A 19,504-nucleotide genomic window follows, 5' to 3' on the forward strand; every position below is an offset into this window, starting at 1 on the left:
TCCAAGTAGCACAGCACCCAGTTTACTAAGCCAGAGCTATGGTAGAGCAGCACCAAAGAAGTTACTGTACCTAAAATGGCAAGTGAAAGGGGCTCATACAAGTATGTGGTTTATAGAAGAAACAAAAAACAAGAATTTTTTTATTTTATTCAGGTAAAAGCAGTAATTTGTTCTTTTCAAATAGCTTAGTGTAGTGCAGTTTCCCTCATGTCATTTTGCTATTTTACCCATGCTATTGTACTGCTATTTTACTGCTCCTTTTCATGCTTACTGGAATCATTTGGGATTTATTGGAACTGTCCTGAATTTTTTAAGTTACAGCATACAGCAATAAAGCAACAATATTGTCAGAAAAGAGCAGTGAGAAGAGGGTTTTTGCAATGCATCGATGAGCTCTAATCAGAACCAACAGGGAGAAGGAAAAATCTTTAGTCTGATGAAGAAATTTTGAGCAGACATAAAAATAAAATGAGGTTATAAAAAGATATGTCCCAGGATGGTCACCCAACCATTCTAATAAAAGTGTCTCACTGGGGACATGTGCATGCACGCTTTTTTGGCTATGTATTTTTTGGCCCATGAAAGCCCTTCTTCGGCTTTGTGACCTTTTGATAACTCTGCATAATATTGTGCACAGGAAAGTACATCTGAATCAGTGGGTGCCTTTTGACCTAAACCCACCCTGTGGTCAGAGCATATTTCATCGCAAACAAACTAGACAGTAATAGTTGTTGCACATTATATTTCACACTGTAAGCAATAGTCATTAAATGAGTTCTTCATTTATTTAGGTCTGCAGCTTCTTAAAGGTGCAAGGCTGCAAGGCCTGCAAGAGAACAATTTATTAAGGAAAGATCAAGCCAGTACAAGCTGAAATATTCAATCCGTGATATTGACCAAGGTGTAATTCATACATTTAGAACAAAAAAATGGTTAAGATCATCATAGATTTTATTTTCCTAGAAAGACAGAGCCACGTAGGGAATTCCCATTTATTTTGAATTGATGATTGATCCTACAGCTGACTATGAGACAAACAATTTCTCAAGCAGTATAAATCATCTCTAAATATGTGTGATAGCAGATGTGCTATCACACAGGAAAGGAAGAATTAATTTAACTGAAAATAGCTCTTGCAACCAGTCTGCCCCACTTTGAACCCCTTTGTTTGGTGGAGTGACGCCCACCTACGGAGCTGCTTACTCCACTGGGCCCCCCATCACTGGCCTTTGGGCCCAAGTAGGCTGTGTGAGAGTCCAGAGAGGCTCCACGCTGGGCATTTGATGGAGCGCAGTAGGGTGTGTAAGGTGCAATGACCCATTCACATTGCTCCCCACGCGTTCATGCTCCAGAATAGTCTGACTTATCACATGTAATACACAGAGATGCACAAATCAGGAGTGACAGCTTTAAGGCTGGAGCACTAAAAAGACGAAGAGGCTTCTGGGAGCCGATGTTCCCACCCAGTGAGACTTTCGGAGGGGACAGTTGTGGGTGGAGAAGCCCATTTGGCTGTTGTTGTTTTTGCCTTCTTTTAGCACCACATTTGCTTTTGTTTGTGTCCCCTTGAACCATTTGGAATGAATGAAACTCCACCCAGAAGACCCATACATACGGCATGTGATTGTGGAAATTCTTCCCTCTCGGAAATGTTTATGATTTCTATAGGCGCTCTTGTAGAGTTGACGCAATTTGGCACACGGCTTAGTCAATCCTCTTGACTTTTGCTGTGCAGTGTGTCCCTATTATTATTCATGTTTCTTCTGTTCGGTTGTAAGTTTGCAAGTGTGCTGGATTAGTGTGAAGTTGCAAAGTTGTGGCGGTGCCTGGAGGTGTGAGCTCTAATCGCCTCTAATCACCTGACGTGTGATGGGCTGATCCCTGCTGAAGCTCTTCGCGTGGTTGTGTTTTCACCCCTTTAACACACAGGCTCACTGGAGCAACTGAACAAGATTGAGCCTTCATCTGCACTTTAATACCATACTGTTAGTTACAGATTAATGCCTGCGCGATTTTTGCCATTCACACAACACCTGCGTCTGCAGCTGTAGCTCAGCACACTTTAGGTCAAGATGGGGTTGTGGAAAGGTCGGTTTCTTTTCCTTTTTCCCTCTGATGATTATTGTGGAATGCGTCGCCTTTCTTCTTCAACTATCAAACAAATGAAAGGTGCAGATGAAAGCCTTTTATTTTATAATCTTTCTTAAGATTTTCTAATTGTTAAGTGGGAGACTTAGATGCCATTAAATAACCTCTGCGGTGAGAAAGACGTAAATGTCATGTCTGGAGCACTGGTGCCGAGCCAAGATGGATAATTTGTATTAACAACAAATGCAAATTTTCCTCTAGATTCTTGCTTTAGTTGTTCATACTCTCTCTGCCTTGCATGATTTGATATCAGTTTGCTTTACCATAGTATATATACACATGTCCTCTGTAAGTTTATAGTCTTGAGTTCACTCTGTAGCTTCTGTCTCTCTCTTGGCATGCTGTGTGTTTGCACCAGTTCATAATGGCTTCACTGCTACCTTTCACACCTCACGGAGCCTCATGCTTGCATCCATCGCCCCGGTTCACCCCCGAATGCCCCCTCTGCACTGCTGTCTTTTCTGGGTATGAGGGATGAGAAAATTTGCACCGTGTGCCTGTGTTGTAGCAGCACCTCGGGGATGTGTAGATATACTCAGCTGTTCCCTCTGCGGTGGACATCGAAAGGGCTGGACAAATAGCACAGTGAGAGAGCAACAAAGTAACACCCTCCTCCCTCTCTTTTGCTCCCCCCCCCCCCCCCCTTTTCTCAGTGTCTGTCTCTCCCAGGCTGTCAGTGTGGAGTAGTGCTGGAGGCTGCAAGGCGACTGTGCTGTGGGAAGTTGCTGAGAGTGCTGAGGGGGAAGTCACTCACAGAGAAACACTTGTACAGAAAAAAGCACTGAGCCTCTTTCACCAGAAGGATATAAAGTGCACTCTCGCACCTCCTCCTTGTTGCGCGGGGTGTGTTCGCTGTGCCAGGACCTCAGGGGCTTGAGGAAAGTTAATGCTGGCATGATGGTGGTGTTGCTGCCTCAGGAGTGGGCCTGGCAGGCTGTTCTCCTGGTGACTGGACTAGCATCACTGAGGCCTGGGTCTGATGGTGAGTGTTTTGATGTTTCTGCTGTCCTGCTGTCTTTATGTTTTGATTAACCATTTGGCTTATATCATAGGCATGTTTTCTTCCTGTGTATGTTGAGACTAGACTGGTTATGCAATTCTTTTACTGGTTGAGTTAGAAGCAAGTTTTCACATGTTTTATAGGCGATATCATACGCTGACAGGTTGATCGTGCTAGCTGTGCACTAGTCGGTCTATTTTTTGCCCTGGGGTATTTATGATGAAAAGCTATTATGATCTCCACAGGGGCTGCCATGAAAACCGGTGTGCATTTATCTCCGCTGTCCTGTCCACCCCCCCACCCCCCCAACCCTCATGTCCCCAAATCCCCGTTCATGTTTTGAATTGTTTGAAGATGGACAGCCAGTTGTCTTTTATTATGAATGCCAGCAATGTCACAGTGCCCCGTAAGGTTGTGACAAGCTGAACTCCCAGTCTCAAGAAAATGACGCTTGGTTGGAGTAGGTCAGTATGGGTATTACCATGTTTAGGTGGTTTTCAGTTTTTATTGCTATTTGCAGATATTATGACACATAAATCAACACTTAAATTATTTGTTTAAAATCTAAAAATTTCAAAATTAATCAATGAATTCTGCAATTTTTCATGTTGCATTTTCTTTTTCTTAAAACCTTTTACACCAACTATTACAGATAATAAAAAAAAAAAAAAGTTAGTCCTAATATTAAAAAACAGAAACATTAAAAAAATCATTAGTTGCACCTTGACTTTCATACTTCGTAACAACAGAGTTTGGTGTCAAGCTATAAAACCAGCATCTGCTTGCACACAGTAACATGCAGTGTTTATAAATTCTGCCATAAAGAGATGGTCTGGAAAATTTCAGCATGACTCTTAGCTGTGAGTGGATTTCCCTTAAGTGATAGATGGCATGCCACTTCTCTCATTTGTTCACCCAGTGCTGTGTTGGCCTCATCTTGCTCTCCGTTAGTTAAATTGTTTTCTTAGTATAGGATAGGGGCTCATTGGAAAACGGAAGGCTTCAGAAAAAAAGTTGCTCTTGCTGATGAATCCTTTTTAGTGAATTAGCCCAACTCAGATCTAAACTATGCGGGTTACTGGAGCAAAACTCATCAAAAATGCCTCCGAAGAGCAACATTGATTTTCACTCTTCCAAAACTGCAGCGTTAACTAACTGGAGGCAAAGTGTCTGCTTATTCCTGTCAGCACAGACTGATAAATACTTCCCGAAATGAAGCTGAAGAGCTTCTTGGAAAAGTTTTATACTAAGGTTATTCTTGAGCTTCCTTAGTTTCACTCCCCTATGCTCAGCCTTTTCCCCCACTAACTTTTATCAATACCTTTTCTGTTTCCCCTGTGATTTGATCTTTTAAAGGTCACCCAAATGAGTTTAACATGTGGGAGGTAGCCCATAAATCTAAGTAGCACAGCCAGTTTGCCACCTGTTTCCCTAGGCTGGTAAGGTTCACAGAGAATAGATGAGTCCAAACACTGTTCATCCTGTGGCAATGCAGTGGAAATATAAAAAATATGGTCGGTTATATCATAATAAGTTAGGCTTTTTTGAAACTGATACATTGATATGTGTTAATTTCCTCCTAGCTATATTTTGGGTTAGGTTTTCCCCATGTTTGTCACTGATCGATAAAATATCTGTGGTATCGCTGCTGTTTCAGCTACTACCATTCAAGGAAAAAATGAACAAAAGTTGACGTGGGAGAAGTTGACATGGTATGTGTTTGGCTTAGTGACGTGAAAATATAAAAGGTCTGAAAGCTTGCTTGAGTACACTGGAGGAATTCTCTTGAAAGATGTTTATAATCAGGAGTCTTCACTGAAGAGCTGCTACTAAAGTAACTTGCCATTTATATTTTACTTCCAGCGATCTTCACATATTTGAAAAATGTGCATTGAACATGCAGTGGTTTAGACAGCCTGCAGGAAAACCTGAATAAGTTTAATGTTCTGTAGGTAGTGTTACATTTTTACTGCAATTAATAATTATGTTATTTATACGAGACAAAAGTCTTGACTAATGCACGTACTGCATACATTATTTGAAGTTATCTTAAATGGAGATCGAGCGTTCTTGGATGCTCAAGGAGGATGATGCCTAACTCAAAATCTTCCAGACAAACATGCAGAGGTTTTTGCTCAGTACTTTGCAAGGACAAAAATTATATGCAACAATAATATACCTTTCCTTTGGAACATGTTTGTGAAGCTAAGCGCTGCACAGTAAGGTCAGAGTGTAGCGTGGCGTAGCGGTCCAGCAGTACAAAACAGCAGCAGTTGGTCCTCAGCAGGACCGAGCTCCTTCAGCGTTCTGTGTGCTGCTTCCTGTCAGGATGTGGATACGGTTCCCCCACACAGAATTTGATCCCCAGGCAGATGTGCTGCTCTAGCGGTCAAGCCTGGGAATAAAAACTCTATATGTGTGTGTCTGTGTGTGTGTCTATTAGTCCTTCATGTGAACCATGTTAATATATCTGCTTTGTGAGGTTTGGAAACTTGGGACTATTTTTGTGAGTTTTAAGAACATACTGAAGGGACTACTAAACCCTAGTTGAATCCTTTTGAAATATGAAATTATATAAAAAGGCCCTGTTGTCTAACAATTAGTTAACAAAGTTAACTATGTTTGCAGGCTTCAGCTGGGATTCTTACTAGACTTTAGAGGTGGCAGCAGGTGGATTTTGTGATTGTGCAAAAGTCCTTAGTCAAAGGCAAACATACTTGAAAATGGAATATATAAGGCAAAAAGAGAGTTTGTGTAATTTTAATGAGCTTCAAATTTAGAATTGGGTATGAGCACCTTTATTATTCCCCACAGCCTAAACTATATTAGCCAAGCTTTCTTTAGGTATCCTTCAGTAATAGTTGTCCAGGGTTTTTGGAGGACATTCAAAGCTCTTCTTTAGGTGCTGCGTGCTTCTTCTTTTTTTTTCATTTTCTGCCAAGATGATTCCACACTGTTTTTGTCTATCCGGTTATGCTTTTAGCACACAGACAGTGTGTTTGAGAACATTGTCACTGCTGAAAAATAAAGCTGTTGCAACCAGATGTTGTCTAGATGGTATTACATGGTTGATCAAAATATGATTTGATAAGATCCCATCAACACTGTCTGAAATGTAGTTTTTGACAGCCACCCTTCCACTGAGTGCTACTGAGGCTTCAGTGAACGGTAGACTGATGAACTGAACGGTCAGATTTATCTCTCAGGTCCTGCATCAGGTGCATTTGGTGGATTTTTTCCTATGTCTTATCAACATGATTTTCAGATATCTGCTGGAGATGGTTTCTTAAGACTGGCACTTTTCCCCTCAACTAGACCAGTTTGCTCAATTTTCTTAAGGACACTCTGTACAGGATACTGAGAAGTTTTTAGCTAATAGCTCTTTGGGAATCATGTTGTTGGTGCAAAAATACTTTTTATACTGTCAAACTGTGTTATTTTTGTCATTTTCCATAGAGTCAACTAAAGAAATGGGAAGAAACTATGTTTTTTAGACATGCTGCTAGTAACAAAGAGCCTAAAGATGCATTTTAAAATTGGTTCCTGTAATGTCTAGACACAACACTGATTCATCCCTTCATTAAGGTGTCCTTTTATGCTTGACTGCACTGAACTGGACTGAAAAAGCATCCAATGTTCATAGAAAAACTTTGAAAGACCTTCAAAAAGCTTGGAGAGCTATTGTTGAAGACCCCTTTAAAACTTTACATGGAAGTCTGTAAAGCTCCTTGAAAGCAAAACATACGTAATGTAGGGGTGGCTCAAGATTTTTGCGCTATCCTGTATGTCTTCAAGTTTTTCACCCTAAGATACTACTCTCCTGGCTGTACTTTCATATTTAACATATAGACATGTGAGTGTACTATGCTATACTTACAATATACAGTACTTACATAGATTAAACAACCTTAAGTACAAAAGAGAAGCGTCTGCCCACATTTCCTTTTTTTGGGGGGTGCAGAATGGCTAAGGTGACATATTGTGGTGGCGCTATGGCTGCAGTCTGTAATGAACCCCAGAATTTTTCAGTCGCTTGTGGCTTTTTCCAGTAAGTCCAGACCACATGAATAGATAGACGAGCAGTGAGACGCGTTGATGGGAATTGTGGGCAGATAATGTTAAAAAAAAAAAAAGAGAAAATGGGTTTGAGATGAGACAGATACACTTGTGGTGTCAGCACCTACACCTGTTTCTTGTCTATCAATGTGTGTGTTCGTCAGCCAGTGTGTGTCTGTCTGCAAACATTTTGCAAGATTCATACAATTATATGCAAGATTAAGAAGTTTAGTGCATCTGCGCACCCTATATATAGGCCTCTGTGTCTCTGTCTCTTTATGTTGCCGGCATCTGTTGTGAATAGAGCAGTTATTTCGTCTGTCTGTGTGTACATCTGCCTGTGTTTGAGTATTTGCATGTGGATATAGCAGCTCTTTGCTGTATTCACACCCATATGTAGAATTTAGTTTCTGACAGTGGAGCTATTTTTTTTTTTTCGAGGGTGGGATTTGAGAAAAATGCAGGGCAGGGTCAACTCCATAAATTTGTCGTGGCATTATTGCTCTGTCTGGTGGGAGCCCCTGTCAGTCCTTCAGAAAGGCAGCCGATAAAGAGAAAACAGGTTGGTGGAAGCTGTGCGCTGGAAACCGATGACCTGATGTGGGTGTAGCAGCAGCAGAGAAGAAGAAGCGAAGAGTGTGGAATGTGCTCCTCGGACACTTTCTTGTGTGTGCGTGTACAATATGCGCACATGTGTGAGTGTCTCATGTGGCACAGGCCTTTGAAGCCTGTAGGGGGTTAAGAGGAATGAGAGTGCAGTGGCAGGGTGGAGGAGGATGTATGGGCCCTTTGCAGGTTGGTTGTGACCCCCTCAGGGTCAGAGTGCACCCGGCAGACAAGGGGGAAGATGCCTCTTTTTGAGAAGGTGATTTATCATGGCCACCTGGAGTAACTTATCCTCCTCTGCACCCATGACGAACAGTTAACAGTCTGTGCAGTGGTCACAGCTCACAGATTCAATGCCTGTTGTCTAGTCTGTGAAGTCTGCTCCTGTTATACAGCTCTGTTAATTGGAGTGCTTATTTTTCAAGGCATGCAAACCCCGTCACATCCCATTGTTGTTACTGTTTTTATTAAAATCTTTTATTTGTAATAAAGAAAAAGGAAAGTAAAAAAAGTTCAATGAAACAACAATGTAGCACCTCAAACTGACTCAACTTAAAACAATCAGTAAAAGTCGAACATTTGGTTAGAATAAGGAAAAATGGAAGCACGTCTTCCATTAGAACTGGCAAAAATAAAGACGTTCATTTAAAAAAATGCATGTCTTAAAAAACGTTTAAAAAAAACACACCCAAAAAACCTAACAAACAGAACATGTTATCAAGTGGGAATTTCCATGATTCTTCCATGATGGCTCCCATTTGTCATTGCTGCCATTATAAGATTGTTACAGAGGTCATAGTCATGCTTCGCTTAGCACTATAAAAAAGGAAGGAGGTTGTGTCACAAACAAGGCCAATATTGCTCAGTCACAGCCTTCAGAAATGAACAGAAATGAGAAACATGGTCATAAAGGTGGCAGATAAACTACCGTCAATAATGCAGACATGTTTGGAAAAGTTCAATCCAGTGTGGAAGCGCTCGCATTTACAGTGCCACTGATGGTGATGAGCTGTGACTGAAGGCTCTCCAGCTGGAGTAATTCACCATAATTACACTTCGCTTGCTCAGAGGGTGTGTGTGTGTGTAATATTGTGTCAGAGACAGAGGAGCTGCCTGTGGAATGTGTGAGGGATGCAGATCAGGTTTCTGGGTGACCTTCAGCGTGCTACGTCGCTGACAATGCAAGTTTGTGTGAGGGTCCATGTAAGCTTATGCATCTCCAAGACGAGAGTAAATATAAGGAGGAAACGAAACGAAAGGTGGGCAGTATATATATGTGCATACATGGGTGACAGTGCACTGGTGTAGTAGTTTAAAGTAGTTCATAGTAATGAGTCAAACTTAATGTGATTTCCAGTCACATTAAGTTATAGGACACAGAATATTAGTAGAATTTGATGCCACTCTCCTGCAAATACAAATAATGAGGCGATAATGAGTAAATAAATAAACCTCCAGGGTCTGCAGATGGAAGTTGGGATGTTGAAAGGCTGGAAACAGCAGGAAATGATGAAAGGTGGTATTGGCAGTGAGATGTAAGAGAGTGAGGGATGAGACATTCTGCAGCTAGACCACCTAATTGGGAGAATGCATGTGACACATTATGTGAGAGTCAGTGTGAAGAAAATGTCACATCTTGGTTATTTTCCTGTCTTTAGTTTAAGAGAGGTAGTTTCTCTTTGATTTTTTTCTTCCCATCATTGAGGCTTTTTAGTAATTTGTTGAACATCAGTGACTGTGCAGTAAAATTACTCATATGTACAGCAGGCTTTAAAACTTGTTGGATAAATACTTTCATTATGACTTCCATAACAGACAGTTTGTATTGTAGTGAGGTTGAGGGCCCATCCAATAGTGATTTTCGGCCTTATCTATATCCTCAATTTCAAATTGATGGCAGCAACATAACTATATTTTTAATGAGATACCACAATGTCTCTGTTTAAACACTTGATACATTTTCTGTGTTCTACTGTGAATAAAATGTGAGTTTATAGAGCTTGCAGATCATGTTCTGTTGTTTAAAATTTTTACACAGCCTCCCAACATTTGTTTAATTGGAATTATATATTGGTCCATCAGTCAATGAACTGGCGGATACGATAGAATCTGCATACTTTGTACAGCAAGCTATAAAACTTATTGCCTTCATGTCAAACAATATGTGTAATCAAGCAAGTTTATTTATAAGTACAAATTGTTTGAGACTAATCTGTTCATAGCCAAATGAACTGTTTAGAAAATATGTAATCCATGTGCTGCTCTACGTAATGCTCATTTTTGTGTTTATGTCATTGCAGTTAAGTGCTGTCATGGTACAACGTGCACCTTGTTTACCAAAAGATTAAGTGACTCAGAGCTCTTCAAGACAGAAAGTTCCTTACAGACTCGTGAAACATTCCATTCTTGTGTCCTTGTTTTGAATATTTGCAAAACAGATGTGATAAAGAGACCAAGGCCACTGTGAGGGAGGATCTGAACACCTCCACAAACTTCCCCTCTGACAGAAACCGCAACACAGAGTGAAAGGACACAGTCCCACTTAAAGAATAGTCACTGTATTTGGTATTGCAATCTGATTTAGCCTTTTCATCACGTACTCCTCTGGAGGATTAATCATGTCTCCCTTTTGATGCCTGGTTGGCTTTCTGGCTGTTTCTGCCCTTTAGATCTTGTTGCATCTATCAGGGGGAAACTTTTCTTGGATTTGACTAACACTGAGCGCTAACATGGAAATGGGCATTCTTGATGTCTTGAAAGCCTTGACTTTGGCTTCACTGTGTATAATCTGTTAAACAGGTTAATTTTTTTAATATATATATATACATACATACATACATACAAGGAAAATAATGTGAAGGTAAAAGGAAAAGTGAGAATCGGACAGAGAGCAAGAGAAAGACATCCATCTAGTGTGACACAATGCTGTTCCGCTCTTTGACCACAGTGGTCTTTGGGGATTATCTGCTGTCATGACTGATTTTGCACTGGAAGACTTTATGCAGCTTCAGCTACTTTACAGTAAGAGTGAAAAAAAAGCGCATAAGCTGCACAGTTACTTTTAATTGAAAAATGTTTCTATACCAATGAGCAGGGTTATTATAGTGTGTCATACTGGTTTAAATAATTATACGTCTTTTGGAGATTTCAGCTTGCATTCTTTTTTAGCCCAAATATTTGTTACACGTGTTTTATTAATTTTACAATGTACGATTACAGGTCATATATCTGGCATTATTCACAGTCTAAAAACAATTAAATAACTCCTTTCCATCCATGTTTTCCAAAAAAGGATTTCAAATTTTGATTTGTTGGACCACAGAATAGTTTTCCAGTTTCAGGCCAGAGAGGACAGCAGCCTTTCTGGATCTTGCTCATTTGTGGCTGCTTCTTAGCATGGTAAAGATTTAACCTGCATTTGTGGCTGGCAAGCTGAACTGTGTTCACCCACAAAGATTTCTGGTCTGGTTCTGGTGTTTCTGATGTCCATGACAGAGCCATGCTTGTTTTGAGTTCGGTGAGGATGAGAGGAACATCGAATACTGATTTTCTGACAAAGCTAAAAATACTGATTTCCAGCTTTGTCCCTTGCACACAGAGCTTTTTCCAGATTCTTTGAAATTTTGATGCTATTATGTACTGTAGATGATGATATATTCAAAGTCAATTAAACAATTTTGCATTACAGAACATTATTCCTAAATTGTTCTGCAATTTATAGACACAGTTTGTTTGCAGGTTGCTAAACCTCTCCCCTTTGTTTCTGAAAACTCTTCCCCAGCTGTTTCCTTTTAGTACCGCTTCCTTTTTTCACTCTTTTCCTCCCCTCCCCTATGAGTTTATGAAGTTTGCAAATCGGTCCATTGATCAGTGACGTGGGAGATGCAATAGATCCGCATACTTCATATTATGTTTTCACTTGTTTCCTTGATCAGCTCCTTTATCAGCTCTGCTAAACTCTGACCACTTGGAGTTAAATTCAGAACAGCAGGGTTTCTTTCAGCAGCACACTGTTAAACTCCAAACAATGCTAAGCTAGGAAGACAATTGACAGGCTTTGAAAAAGGGGATGTGTTATTATTATTGATCACTGATCACTGATTTTCCTGAGGTGCAGTGTACTAAAGTTTTCTGTCTCCTGTGTCTTCACTGTACAGCTAATATGTTGGACACTATGCTCCTGAAGAACGGGGGGAAGGGGGCATCGGATCGAAGGGTGGAGGAGAGCAGCAGCGCAGCCACAGTTTTAGCTCAGAACATGCTTTGGTGCCACTGCTACCATCACTGTCCTGAAGACTCGGTCAACAACACTTGCATGTATGCTGGACTACACACTTGCATGCTCACAAAACAGACACATACAAACTTTTAAAAAACACTGTGTTAAGCTCATTAAAAGACAACGCAAACATTTACCCGGTGTAATTAGCCAAAAGACTCATAATTGCGTGATTAGATCAGAAGCACACAAATGTTTTAATTCAGCTCCATTCTTCTGAAACCCCTGAAGCTTCGTGAGGCACAGCTTATTTCTACTCTCATTATCCATTTCAGTTGTTTGTTTCTTTGTTTCTTTGTTTTGTTTCAGAGATTACATTTTAATACTTAGTGGTACAAGGTCTATATGTGCTTAGATGCAGTTATTTAATATATAAGGATATGAATGTACTATTTGTCATCTTTGCTATCTATTTGTTTTGTGTCATTATTACTTCATCTCAATTTTTTGACTATATTTAAAGGTAAAAAATGTACTCATAAATACACGTCATTTAGTGTGTAATTACATCTTCCTACAAATTGATGGATTCTCATAAGCTTAGACTGAATCCATTAAAAATATATAGACGTTAATTTGTGGAAGCCACCATGTTGCGCTTCCACGAATACAGCGGCCACGATCACCACCGCTCTCTGTCCTTCCTCATTTCCATTTCATCCTCATCGTCCTCACCTCAAGCCTCATCTCCTGAACTGAAGTCAGGGCTCTTTCACATTCAAAACATTCATAAATGTGCTAGTGTATTCCTGGTATTGTCACAATTACTCATGCCACTAGATTAGACACGCGACTAACATGCTGACAGTCAATAAAAATGATCTTCAGATCTAAATATTTATTTGGATTTCTGTGATGGTGAAATTGTGTGCATATTCTTTGTAGGACTGATGGTTACTGCTTCACTATGGTGGAGGAGGAGGAGGGGGGGATTGCTGTACTCACTGCAGGTTGCCTGGGACTGGCTGGCTCTGAGTTTCAATGCAGAGTAAGTCTGCTGCATGTGAATGCTGCATGTGAATGTGCGTGTGTCACCCGTGAAATCTTTTTAAACCTTTATAAGCTTTACTTAACTTACTGAAGCTGTTGATGAGACCCATTTGAATAAGAATTGTCCAGTCCATTGTGTTTACTTTATACACAGTAGAAGAGCTTTTGTTATATTACAAAATGCTAACTAGCCCCCTCTCATTAGTGTTACATAGACATGCACAGTTCTGACATTTTGTTTGTGTACATGAAAGGACACGTGGAACGCACGTTCAAGGAGAGCTCTCGAGTGTTGCACGGATCAAGACTTCTGCAACAGAGACTTGCGTCCCACCCTTCCTCCACTGATGACATCAAGTAAGACAAACACACACACACACATCCACTCTTTCACACATTTTTTTTTTCACATAATGAAATCCTGCCCCTCTTTAAAGTGTGAGTGGCTTTCAAAACTGGCTCTTTTAGGCCACGCTGGGTTGGTGATGGGTAGTGACAGTTTAAGCTGTTACAAACCACAGTGTGGTGCTGGAGTGAAGTGGCACATAGAGAGACAGAGAGAGAGAAGGAGAGAGAGATGAAACGGAGCCTGCAGATTTGGCTTGTTCTCTCACCCTCTAATGAAAAGGACAGCCTCTCCCCAGGGCCTGCTTGAGTTTCTTGCCTCAGGACGGATGTGAGATATCTGTCCATCTGTCATGCCACAACCCACTAACTAACACACACATACACACACTTTCTCTCTCCCTCTGGCACATACACTAACCTATGTGTATTTTTTATACATTCAAGCTACCTCTGCTGTTTTGTTATTTGACTCTTTTTTTCGTAGTTTGAGCTTCATTCTTATCAGTTTTAATAACAAGGAACAGTTCTTACTATGATCTGAGGATAGGATAGAACAAAATCTCAATGGGCCAGAAAGGAGTGTTAAAAAAAAGTTGCAACGCGGCTTTATCACCAAGTGAAAGATTAGCACAAGAAAACAGCAAGCGCTGCTCTCACGTCTGAGGATGAAGTCAGTTTTTAAACAGTAACAATGGACAGTTATGGTAGTAATTTATTCTATGCATTATGTTTTCCTTTAAATGTAGGTTCATTTGAAACATTACTTATCATCAGTTAATTTGCAGTGACCTTATAAGAAGTTCTTTCTCCACGAATTCTTATTGTGTTTGTGTGTGTTATTTTTTCCCCACCATGAAGTATCACTGTTCAGCCATTCGTGTTTCTGTGCTTCTGATTGACAGTGCAGAAAGTCTAGAGCCCCAGAGCTGCTTCAGACCTCTGGGGTTTCTGTAGATGTCCGTGTGACATCTGATATGTGAGATTTGGGAGCGGGATGTGATCGATAAGGCAGTAGGAAAAGGGGGTGCAGGGAAGAAATAGAGAGATGGAAGGGGGAAAACTTGTCCCTGCCAATGAGAGATATTTGGAATGACGCCCATGAACAACTGACTGTCACCTCCATTTATCAGTAGTTGTTCTGTTGACTTTCCATCTTGACCAGACCAGGATTTTTTTTTTTTTTTGTTGTTTCAAAATCGCTAAATTAAAAAAAATTAAAAACTCTAATTTACATCTTCTCATCATTACATTTTTAGATTACCACAGTATCCAGTACATGGCTCTCTTAATTTCAGTCACAGTTTGCAGCATCATCCTTGGCATCATCCTCGTATTTTGTTACCTAAGGTAAGAAGGTCGTCTCATACACACATAATTTAAACACTTTCACACCTCTGGATGTTCACTCAGCAAACTTTCTGCGCCAGATATAAACGGCAGGAGTCACGGCCACGCTACAGTATCGATCTGGAGCAGGATGAGACCTACATTCCCCCTGGGGAATCTCTGAAGGACTTGATAGAGCATTCCCGTAGCATTGGGTCTGGCTCTGGGTCAGGACTCCCTCTACTGGTAAGCAAAACTCTCTACACCTCAGCGTCACCTCAAGGTGAGATTAACTGTGATAAAATAATCACTGTGTCACTCCATTGTTTATAAATATATGCAGAATATGCAGAAGAAAATGTCACACAATGATTTTTAGTGCAGTAAAATATCTGAATTACATCAACCTGTTCGCTCGTATAAAACTTAAACAGAGCAAGATGCTCAGAAGGAAGTTTTTCTATATTTATAATGAAAAAAATGGATTTTAAAGAGACTTGTCTTTGTAAAAATGGAATTTATTTTGTTTTGTTGTTTCAATAATTTGTTTCCAGGTGCAGCGCACCATCGCCAAGCAGATTCAGATGGTTAAGCAGATTGGAAAAGGACGATATGGAGAAGTCTGGATGGGCAAGTGGAGAGGAGAGAGAGTGGCTGTCAAAGTCTTCTTCACCACTGAGGAAGAAAGCTGGTTCAGAGAGACTGAAATCTATCAGACCTTCCTGATGAGACACGACAACATACTGGGTAAGGTCCTGAAAACTGCGAAGTGAGTGTAAAAGAATGAATGCACTTAGTTAACAGTGAGCAGCGGTTGCAATCAGCACAATTAAGGTTTGTTTTTGTTTTTCTTCTCAGAGGTCAGTTAGGGTCAGGAAAGTAGTTACTCTGCAGAATGTGTTAATGTTGCAAATGTAATGGTAAAGACAAAAATCCAAGAAAGAACAGTCAGTTGCTGTATTAAATGTATGAAAGTTAATTTAAGAAGAAAAAGGTGAACTTCCAAATGGTACATCCATGAATACAGGAATAAGGCCATAAAATAACTAATACCAAAAGGAAACCTAAAGTCCAAGTTTGATATGCAATTTTATGCAAGTGCATAAAAGGATCGACAGTTCCAAAAATAATTTCCCATTCCAAGTTGGTGTCCCATGGAGCCCTGGCACCCCCATCTGTTGCCATCCTGGGCAGGCGTACCACGTGACTTCCACAGACGACCATTCTGTCACGGCGACGGATGGCCGGTACTGAATAGGACTCAGGTGCAGAAACCCAGAGCGGAGACAGTAGATGATTTAACAGTTTATTACGGTTAAGTGCAAGGGGGAAAAAAAGGGAAACGTGGCAAAGACAGAAAATGACGAGACGTGGAGCCTTGGTGTGGCGTGCCCAGGGGAACGTGGCTAGGGCGAGGGAACGAGGCCTGAGAAGTGGAACGGAGCTGAGTGGGGAACAGTCACACTGAGGGGAGAGGATATAGGAGTTAGGCAGGTAGTGAAGGCAGCTCAGAAGTGGCCAGTATAAGAGCAGCAATTCTTACTTGCAGTTAGGGACCTGGAGTGTTTGAGAGGGGGATGATGAAGATCCAGGGGAGGCTGAGTGGCGTGGAAAGGCTGACCTGAGATCCGGGGCTCCAGATGGAGTGTGATGGCAGGAGGGCAGGCAGGTGAGGCACAGAGGGATTTCCAAAATGATCACTAGGTATCCCGAGTCCGGAGGTGGAGTGAGCCAGGGTGGGTACAGCAACTGTAGCACAAAAGAGTCTTTGTTAGTAAGATAAATCACAGCGAGAATTTGAAACACAAGACCTGTTACCAACATGGGTTGATGACGAACTGGCAGTGAGTGAACATCGATGTGTGGTTTAAATCCCTCTGGCTTGATAGCCTGCAATAGGCTCCAGGTGTGCAGGAGCTGGAGTTGGCCCTGCCCAGGGGCGGATCCCAGGTCAGTTCAGGAGCCTAATGGAAACTCCAGCCACCCACCGTAGACCGTGACACATTCTAACATTTCCATCGCTATCAAAGTCGTTTTTTTGGTGGGTTATTTTGGAGTTTTGATAGGGGACCATCTTGTTTGTGCCACACATTTGTTTTTCTCGAAGTATCTTGATGCATGTCCTCAGATTCAGCAAAGACTGATTTATATTACCTGCTTCAGGTATACTAGTGCCTTCTGCTCCTGTCCTGCCAGGTCACTCACTTCATGCCAAGTCCACCAGGCACAGCTGCCTGACACTTATCTGGTTCTTATCCTGGAGAACATTCTTGCCTTTTGCATCAAGAGGGGCCTGAGCCAGTTTAATAATGAACACACTGTGGGAGCGATTGGACTTTCTGTTCAGCCAAGTGTTTGCAACCTTCCTCTTTTTTTAACCTCTCCAGAACACTTGAAAAGCCTCCTCTGCAGATTTGACTTCCACCTCCAGACAACCAGCCACGTACATGATGTGGGCTTGATTGCATCTTTCCTCCAGGAGATCGTAGATGTTGTAGTTGTAGATTTCTACATAGGAGATGAAGCTGCTGTAGCTGCTGTCATCATCCACGCCATCTGATTTAGAGGCCTCATGGCAGCAATTTCAGGATCAACCTTATAGGAACAGACAAGTTGTTGTCCCGTCTTTGGCGCTCCAACAAAGCATCTACTTCAGTCTGAATCTCCATACCATTTTTATCATCAGTCTTAAATACATATCTCTTGGCCTAGTAAGGACCTAAACTGTTCAAGATCATGTCAACGAATAGTAATATAAGAAAAAAAAGAAAAATCTCCACAGTTCTTTCACATGTTAGAGGAATGCTGCTGTAATGAATGAAAGGAATCTGTCAGCATGACTCTTTGGCAAATGTGTAAAATTACTTTAATAGTTATTGTATAATCATATTTTCTTTTCTTTCTTTTTTTTATGTGGATCTATTGTTAAAAAAACAGAAATTTCTGCAGTAGTGAGTGATAAAATATGATCTCTTCTGGTATTTATTTGCTTTTTATTACTTCATTACTTTGGTATGGTATGAATAGCCACAGGGGAGGACTTTATCAGAAGGAAAAGCTGTAAAACTTTTGAAAATTCAGGTAAAAGTCCAAAATTTATGCTGTCATTCCAATATAGAGGGCTGGATTGGAGTGTCTCAAGCCAATTCTGGCCCCCAGGCCTTAATTTTGACTGCTGACTTAGCCTCTGGGGTTAACGACTAATTTCTGGAGTTTCAGAGGGCTCTGGAAGTTTTGATAACTGAGTGCCAATGTCAAAAGCCCGGGAATGATTGATGGTTGCACATTTAGTATTTATGCATCTGCTCAAAGGGCTATATTTATATTTATGTAGGTTTTATAGGTTTTTCAGGTTTATTAACATTTGATTTCTATGTTAATGTTAAGACGATTTAGATTTAAAACTAAAAAGGTCTCATTTTGTTCTGCTTCCACACTCTGACATTAACTGTGGATGCCAGTTGCATGCGGGTCAGACTTTGAAATCTCTAGATTTAGAGGAAAGGAGTGTTGGGTTTCTCAGAACTCATTGTTAACAAGTGTAGCAATTAAAGTCTGAACAGCAAGCTGTCATAGACAAAGACAAAAAAAATATGAAATATCTGTAAAGATACACATTTTTTCAACATGTTTCCAGGGAGATATAGCGATACACTGGGTTTTGCATTTCAAAAGCAGAGGTAATAGCTGACTAACAAATGGAAAATGAGTATTAGAAAGAAAAAATACACTGCATGGTTCCTACTTCCATGCACTATGTTTGATTGTTTTGGAAGTTACACACACAAATGGATGTTCAGTGACTGAGCACAAGTTGGTGAAATGTCCCCAAAAGTGAATGAAACCATGCGCATTGATTTCTGTGTGTATATTTTAATCCCCTCACACCAGCTATCTAATCCCCAGGATTCATTGCAGCCGACATCAAAGGAACCGGCTCGTGGACTCAGCTGTACTTAATTACAGACTACCACGAGAATGGCTCTTTATACGACTACCTCAAGTCCAACAGCTTAGACGTCAAGGCTCTTCTGAAGCTTTCGTATTCCTCCATATCAGGCCTTTGTCATCTCCACACTGAGATCTACGGCACACAGGGCAAACCAGCTATTGCACACAGAGACCTGAAGAGCAAAAACATCTTGGTTAAAAAGAATGGATCCTGCTGTATTGCAGACCTCGGTCTGGCTGTCAAGTTTAATAGGTACACAAGACATTTTGAGTCTTTTGAGCGTTTACATTAATACTGGACGATGCTAAAAATTCTTTGACTCGTTCCTTTTTTTCCTCCCTGTCTCAGTGACACCAATGAAGTGGATATCCCTCCTAACCTACGCGTTGGAACAAAGCGCTACATGCCACCTGAAGTACTGGATGAGACCCTCAACAGGAGCCACTTCCAGTCTTTTATAACAGCAGACATGTATAGTTTTGGCCTTATTATCTGGGAGATGGCCCGGCGATGCATCTCTGGAGGTGAGGAAGATGTGTTTATTTTGACTTGAAGTGTCTTAATATTTTATTAATGATAATTAATGGACATTTTCTTTCATTAAACTCCAGGTATTGTGGAGGAACATCAGCTTCCCTATTATGACCTCGTCCCGTCCGATCCTTCATATGAGGACATGAGAGAAGTGGTTTGCATAAAAAAACAAAGACCTTCTTTTGCTAATCGATGGAGCAATGATGAGGTACTCTTATCTTTATCCATTTTTAAAACTTAAACTTAATGGCGTTTATGTGTGAAC

The 19,504-nt window shown here is 40.8% G+C and overlaps 1 protein-coding gene and 1 long non-coding RNA gene across 2 annotated transcripts in view; one reads left to right on the top strand and one right to left on the bottom strand.

The window, feature by feature from the left end:
* Nucleotides 1–19,504, top strand: part of bmpr1bb (bone morphogenetic protein receptor, type IBb) — a 59,524-nt gene that overhangs the window by 38,136 nt on the left and 1,884 nt on the right. The window contains exons 5-14 of the mRNA XM_085463731.1: nt 2,802–3,130; nt 11,968–12,127; nt 12,975–13,077; nt 13,334–13,436; nt 14,684–14,774; nt 14,855–14,999; nt 15,308–15,500; nt 18,660–18,957; nt 19,054–19,229; nt 19,317–19,447. Coding sequence (XP_085319857.1) covers nt 3,043–3,130; nt 11,968–12,127; nt 12,975–13,077; nt 13,334–13,436; nt 14,684–14,774; nt 14,855–14,999; nt 15,308–15,500; nt 18,660–18,957; nt 19,054–19,229; nt 19,317–19,447 — 1,488 coding nt within the window. The 5' untranslated portion in view covers nt 2,802–3,042. The remainder of the gene's footprint in view (nt 1–2,801; nt 3,131–11,967; nt 12,128–12,974; nt 13,078–13,333; nt 13,437–14,683; nt 14,775–14,854; nt 15,000–15,307; nt 15,501–18,659; nt 18,958–19,053; nt 19,230–19,316; nt 19,448–19,504) is intronic.
* On the bottom strand, nt 16,046–16,742 carry LOC146705866 (uncharacterized). Its single transcript, XR_014921421.1, has 3 exons — nt 16,576–16,742; nt 16,297–16,502; nt 16,046–16,217 (listed from the first exon to the last, which is right to left on the bottom strand). It is a non-coding gene; the product is annotated as an uncharacterized LOC146705866 (long non-coding RNA).

The sequence above is a fragment of the Copadichromis virginalis genome, linkage group LG7 (genome assembly GCF_057382275.1).
Source record: "Copadichromis virginalis isolate Kocher_CV1m ecotype Utaka linkage group LG7, C_Virginalis_male_GT1.1, whole genome shotgun sequence".
Lineage (NCBI taxonomy): Eukaryota > Metazoa > Chordata > Actinopteri > Cichliformes > Cichlidae > Copadichromis > Copadichromis virginalis.